General features: G+C 31.0%; 1 protein-coding gene across 1 annotated transcript in view; it reads left to right on the forward strand.

Moving 5' to 3' along the window:
* LOC106478641 (biogenesis of lysosome-related organelles complex 1 subunit 1-like) overlaps positions 1–4485 on the forward strand; it is a 14546-nt gene extending 10061 nt beyond the window's left edge. Inside the window, exons 3-5 of the mRNA XM_013939232.2 lie at positions 563–695; positions 1608–1692; positions 4128–4485. Coding sequence (XP_013794686.1) covers positions 563–695; positions 1608–1692; positions 4128–4147 — 238 coding nt within the window. The 3' untranslated portion in view covers positions 4148–4485. The remainder of the gene's footprint in view (positions 1–562; positions 696–1607; positions 1693–4127) is intronic.
* Positions 4486–7615: the final 3130 nt, after the last annotated feature.

Raw genomic sequence — 7615 nt, forward strand, 5'->3', positions numbered from 1 at the left:
TTAAGTTATATTATTATATAGTATAGTAGTAGTGTTACTAGTATAGGTACGTCTATAACTACTATATATATATATATATATATATATATATATATATATATACACACACACACACACACACGATAAATATGAAACAGTTTCTTGTAGTTGTATTTTTGTATAAAATTTGTAACTGCAACACATAGAAAGTTAATGCTGTTCATATTTTAAAGTTAGTATAAATTGCTAATGTGACATAAGTAGCATACTTTCTTAATGCTTTCTTCTTGTATGCTAGTTTGTCTTTGAGGATGTGGTAAAAAATATTCACATTAGTAGTACACAATAAGTATTAAATAAAAATGTAAAAACTGTTGGAAAAAAATGTATATGAAGATTATAAATGCTCAAAGAGTTGTGTAAGAATGATAAAAATGAATTAATTAACCTTTGCATGTAGAAAAGTTGTGAGACGTATAAATTCATTATTATTTAAAACTAACTGGATTTGGATGGATTTTTAATCTTCTTTTTTGTTGTTTTTTGTAACGATAGTGTATTTTGTTGTTATTTTTACTAACAGAGTTGCTCAAGCTTATTTAAACCAGAAACGATTGGATGCCGAAGCAAAACAACTTCACATGAATGCAACTCAGTTTGCTAAACAGACAACACAGTGGCTTCAACTTGTAGATAATTTTAATCAGTCCTTAAAGGTAATATCATAGTAAATCTCTGTTCTTATTTTAGGAGTATCATTGATATTTGCAGTTAAATCATTATTGTAATGATTCATTTAAGAAAGTATACCTAAGCTTGGATAATAGTGTGACATTTTCATTGTAAAAAAATTTAAACAGTCAGATATTTGTAGTATAAAACTAGATTATTTGAGACATTGTGTGACTGTGGTGCTTCTAATAGAACTAAATAAAATGTATAGTATAGGGAATGTCAAGAGATGATTAATAATCTGAAAAGTGTTGTGGAAATCAGTTTTTTTTAGATTTCTCACATTTGAGTTGTTTTTCTTTTATTTTGCTTATTGTGTCATTTTAAACTTCATAGAAACTTGACCACCTCTCACTTAAAACAATCTGTATGTTATATCAGTGTCACAGTATTTCTTGGCAATCCCAGGCCCACAATACATACGCATAATATCATGTTAACCATTGAGCCAAAAATGTAAGCATGGAACGTTTGATTTGCCATTTACTCAGCTAAGGTAACCGTTAGAGGTGACATGACCGTTAGATGGTAAACAATATGATATATTGGTTAGCTGAGAATTTTGTGTTTGTTGGAGCCACAATTCTATGTGTGATAGAGTCAGGGTTTCTTAGGGTTATTTGTTATGTGTTGTGTAGGGATTGAACTCCATATTTTAGCATTATAAGCTTGCCACTGAGAGACAGTTGGAGGTTGAGTAGGTGATATGATATTTAGATTGTATAAACCAAATACTGTAAATTTATCATTGCTTCCAACGAATTTTTAGTAAACTAATATTTTATTTATAGTTATTGTTACTACACAAAAAAAAGCATGAAGAAGAGGAAAATAATTTTTTTTTTTAAGTTTTGTTATATTCTATATTGAAATACATTGTGTCTTATTTTGTGTAGGAACTAGGTGATGTGGAGAACTGGGCCAAAAGCATGGAGGCCGATATGAGGACAATTTCTAGTGCTCTAGAATATGCTTACAAAGGTATTTAAAAAAAAAAATTCAGTTCCTGACTGAAACTTCTCCAAGTACTGTACATAATACTGGTAGAGTAAAAAATATTGTTGAGCTTTAACAAACAAACAGTTATCTCATAAAAATATGCATGATAGGAAAAGAAAGAAAATGCCAATGATTGTTTTACTGACATAAGTGAAAAATGTGAATTATTTAATATGATCTAACAGCATTAGGAACAACTAGTGTTTCTTGTTCCATTTTTTTCTTTCTTCTGTTGACTAACCAGAAACAGTGCAATAAATTGCACTTGAAGGACATAAAAGCTAAGAAATTAAATTAACTTTAGTTCACATTGTATAGTTTGCAAGTGAAAAGGTCCTTCAGCACCACAATGTAGGAGGATGACACTTATTGAAGTCTACTGTTTGCTGTATAGGTTTGGTTTGTTTTACAGTATTAATTCAATGGAATAGGTAAATATAGTTTTTACTAAAGATGGGAATGATATCTATACCGGTTTTTTATCCTAGAAAGTGTTGAACCGTTTAACTGCTTTTTGTTTTTTTTCTTGTTGTAAATATCTGTAATTCTTTTGGGGGTGGAGGGAGATGACTAACTCTGTTGTTACTTCTTGTACTGTTGGAACTTACTTATATAGATTATATGTAATAATTATGAAAATGTATCAGCTTTGCAGTCAAATTAGAGCTCATGCTACATTGGCTGCCCACTTCACTTGGACCACCTAATATTGCATTGGACTTCCTTTTACATTGGTAATAAACTGGACTCAATTTATTATAGATTCCACAAGATGCTGGAAGGCATTGCTCGGTTATAGCCCATTTATTGAAGAGTGTGATTTTTCAGTTGGTTAAAAGACATTGAAATGCCATTATGGTGGCAAATCCAGCATTCAAGTTATTCCCAAGGTTGTTCATTTAGATTGAAATCTGGTAAGTTATGCTGGCCAAGTAAATGACTGAAGTTGCTATCATGACCCTTAAACCAGTATTTGAGTAATATGAACATGATACATTCTTACCTCATTATATTGAAAGGTCCTTGGTTCATCAGGATAAAAGTTGAGCATTATGGTATTGACATGAACATCGGCACTGTTCATATACATTCTGAACGTTATACACTCATCTCAATTAATTAAAGGACAGAAGTTTATACCCAAAACCATTTCACTGCTTGCACTGTTGAGCAATACAAGCAGAAGTCAAACACTTCATGTGGTTTTCTTCATAATTTTACTGTACAATCAGAAAAGAAGGGGTAAAAGGAGATCTATTTGACTACATCATGTGATTGGTGGCTACTGTATAATGTTTTTTGTGTATGTATTTCTGTTGCTAGGTGCAATTAGAGATAGTTTAATTCTTGTGAAGGAACTGGACAGCTGCGATACTGTCTTATACTTTCATTGTACTTTACAAGCTTGCCCAATCTCTTTTGCCTTGACTAGTTACCAGTAGCTATAGCCACGGCTCTTTCTAGTTACAGTAGTATTTGTTATTGTGCTCTGATGACAACTGTCTCTGAACAGCTAGTCCAAGAAATCAGACAGGTAGGTTATATATATATATATATATATCCATACTTGGAGGTGTTAATAAATCCTGCAACAAATGAAAATGTATCATGTTGGTTATATATCAAATCCATTAAGAGAAGAAAGATCAATAAATCTGATCCTTTTTCATAATTACAGGAAAGCTGTTTGTGCTTAAGGGACGGTAAATATTGCATTATATAGAAATTAATCTTCTTTTTTAAATTAAAATACATAAAATGTGTTATGCATCAAAATATGTGGAAGACTGGTGGAATCCAGCTGCCTGGGATTCCTTTAATAAAATATACTAAAAAATAAATAAGTATTAGCTGTATGAGAATGCATAGCTTATAAAGGCACCAGCTTAATAGACTGATTTTCAACTTTGAAAGTAATTACCATTAATGGCTGTTATTAATATTAAGTGTGTTATAAGAGCCAGAATATAAAACAAATAATTTACCAGTATTTCATAGTTAAATTTCATAAGTCTCTGATAGAGGATTATATTAGTAGATTTTTTTTGTTTGGTTGTTAAAATAATTGTGAACTACTCGAGATTTTAAGCATCTTAAATTATTTGGCATATGAGAACAGTAATATGTTTTGAAGTATGAGTGTTTATTTTTTCTTATTGTTGTGCCCCCTTTGGCTTAGCAGTAAGTCTGAAGGCTTATAATGCTAAAAACCAGGTTTTGATACTCGTGGTAGGCACAGCACAAATAGCTCAATGTGTAACTTTGCACTTAACAACAGTCTTAAAATTGTTTACTACAGGTCATGAATACTTACATTAACTTTATTATATGTTTAATTTATATACATAATATTCACACTGTATTGGTGTTTACACCTTTTTTCCCTAATTATGAACTTATTCTACTTATTTTTTCAGTTGGCCAGGAAGGATCATAAGAAGTATCCATGGGAACTGGCTTATTAGATACCCAGAAGCTTATGAACATTAATGTCTAAAAACAGTTTGTAAAATAATCATTGTTTAAGCTTCATCTGTAATGATACAATGACATCGTACAAATATTTTTATTTCTTTGAAAAGTCAAAGAAATATTTTGATTGGTCAAAAAAATTAATTTACACCTAACTTTTCTTTGCGATGAGATATGTTCATGCATTCAAGAATGTTCAAAAGACAGTAAATATTATTTGGAGATTGATTTGAGATTAATTGTAGATTTATGATTTTTGTGTTTGTAAAATACTTTTTAGGGTAATTAAAAAGTAAATATGAAGTTTAGTCTATTATTCCATTCACCACTTGTCACGGAGTTATACTGGTTTCAGGGAATTCCACCTCTCATCATTAACCCTGGACAATGGCAAATCAAAAGAACAAGACTAGGATTCTTATACTGTTGCACATTATATGCATGGTGTTTTTATGGTTTTTTCTCACCATAGTGAACATATTTATTTATATATGATTTGATGAATATGTTATGGTAATGTTACTATTTTATTTTTTGGTCTTATTCAACACACAAGCTATGTAAAATAACAAAATCAGGCCTCCCAGTAAAACCTTTATTTTTGTTCTTTTATTTTGGCTCAAAATAGGCCATAAAAAGACTTTAAAAATATATACATTTGAAGGTAAAACTATATTTTTAACCAAAAATATTGCTGCAAAATTATATGTAATCATCTAATATAGCTCAGTGGAAATATAATGATTTTATAGAACTTTTGATTTCGAGGAATAATCCAGACTTCATTATTAGAATTTACATGGTAAAATCTCTGTTATCATACACAAGATAGTAATGGGTTTCTTTATGGAAATTTTACATATGGGTGTAGAGATTCACAATTATTTTTAGTCAAATATAAAATATTTATATATATTTAACTATTTATAGAAAAAGGTCCCAGAAATTAAAAAAAAACTATTTTTCAGTAACCCACTGGAAGGCCTGTTAAAAGTAAATATGAAGCCCAATCTATCATTCAATTCACCACTTCTCACTAAGTTATAAAAACACCATGCATATAACTTTTAATGTATTCTAAAATGTTATCTTTTACGAGAAACTAAAAGTTACAAGCAAAATTAAGAAATTCCATTTAGGTTTTCAAATTAAGTTTTTTAACAGCTGCTTTGAGCATTTCAATCACATTTTTAATTAAGGTTGACATATAAAACACTTATTTACTCACAGAAGTAATTGGTGAAAAGTTACATTTCACCAATTTTAATCCATTTCACATCATAGCAGCTATTGCTAATATAAATAGTATCTTGGCTATTACTAGGTCATATCACAGCCAGCCTGAAATATTGGGCAAAAGGCCTCATCAGCACTGGAAAAGCAGATATAGTGTTGTTGACATATTACTATACACTCTACTTTCACTCTGAAGTTCTTATTATTAATTGCAATTTGAGTCATGGTATCCCAATGGTGATTAAATAAACACTATGCACAAACACACCCTCTATGGATAATATCCATCAATATTTTAATATTTCCTCAGTTGAGAACCCAGTATTTATCAGAATAGCTAATTTTAGAAATAAAGTTTAAAATAATTATAATTTCTTCTATAAATAATAGACAATATTAAGACTAGTTAATTTTTACATTTGCTACCACACTTTCTCTCTGAAGATTTTACTTAAGTGGCACTAGTGTAAGAGTGTTTCATAAATGTTCATTTCGCATTAACTAAAAATGTTTTTTCAGTATCAGTCAGTTTAGAACATATTTCTTCTACTACATTATAGATGAAACAAACTGATTTTATTTTAATGGCGATCTTTAGAATGTGCTTGCCAATTTAATCAGTGTTAGTATAAAGCGTTTTCAAGTTATAAGTAAAATATGCCAATAATTTTTCTAATAAACTAGTTTTTACATTAAGCCGAAGTTTGGTTTTAGTATAATTAAAAACTTATAAGTTATAAAACAAAAGAAAAAATCAACATCTACATGTTTTAGTTAGGTTTATTTTTTAAAAGTAGCAGCCCAAGAGAACCATAAAACTCGTATTGAAAACTGCCTGATTATAGCTGGTTTAGTCTATTTTCTTCAAGTTTAAAAATCCCATTAGAAGTCTTAAAAATAATACTGTAGGTATAAAATTTGTTCTTGTGATTCTAAGTGAGGTGGTAAAGTGTTTACAATATTTATGATCTCTCTCATTTCCATCCTGAGTCAAGGTAGTAAAGTGATCCCAATAGTTATGACCTCTCTCCCTTCCTGAGCCAGGGTAGTAAAGTGATCACAATAGTTATGACCTTTCTCCTTTCCTGAGCCAGGGTAGTAAAGTGATCACAATAGTTATGACCTCTCTCCCCTCCTGAGCCAGGGTAGTAAAGTGATCCCAATAGTTATGACCTCTCTCCTGTCCTGAGCCAGGGTAGTAAAGTGATCACAATAGTTATGAATCACTTTACTACCCTGGCTCAGGAAGGGAGAGAGGTCATAACTATTGGGATCACTTTACTACCCTGGCTCAGGAAGGGAGAGAGGTCATAACTATTGTGATCACATTACTACCCTGGCTCAGGAAGGGAGAGAGGCCCAATAGTTATGACCTTTCTCCCTTCCTGGGTCAGGGTGGTAAAGTGATCACAATAGTCATGACCTCTCTCTACCTTCCTGTGTAAATGTGCTAAAGTGTTCACAATTACCAAGCATACAACCCAATGTTAAATGTAGAGTGCATGACATGTACATGTTTTGCTGACAGGAAGCAGATAGGCAGTCGCCAGCTATCACTATCATATATGGTTGAACAATAAAAACATGATTATTATAAAGCTTTTTTGACAGTCTCTCCTTTTTGTTTTTTTTTCTTACAACTTTTCATATAAGAAGAAAAAAAATTATATCCTAGAAATTGGTACAAGGAGTGGTGAAGCATGAGAGACTATGTACAAATTATTGAGCACAGTTTAAAAGTTTGTAGGAGTGGAGTGGTGGTCACCTTAGGGACTACAACTTTTGGTTCAAGACTAAATATTTTGTGAACTTTATGTAGTACATGTTATACAACTAAGGTTATAGTTTAGTTTTCTAGTTCAATATTTAATTATGTGAAACTTTATTTAATAGAATAAAGTCTGAACACCTTTGAGAAACTTCATGAAAATCCTCAGTTTTTAAGTAACTTTTCTGAGTTTCATAATTAATAAATGTCTGATCAGTCACTTTGACCTTGTGTGAGGAAGTAGCTGGTGAACAGGATTTATTGGAAGGATTACCTATAACCAAGAAGAAAATCTGGACTTTGCAAAACACAGCGCTAGTCAGCAGGTTTGTACATAAAAATCAGTGGCACAGGACATCCTTACACTATTTGGCAGTTGAAGAAAGAATGTCATCTGCATTGCACAATATTGGACATGCCAGAAACTTG

This window comes from Limulus polyphemus, unplaced genomic scaffold (assembly GCF_000517525.1).
Source record: "Limulus polyphemus unplaced genomic scaffold, Limulus_polyphemus-2.1.2 Scaffold0, whole genome shotgun sequence".
NCBI lineage: Eukaryota > Metazoa > Arthropoda > Merostomata > Xiphosura > Limulidae > Limulus > Limulus polyphemus.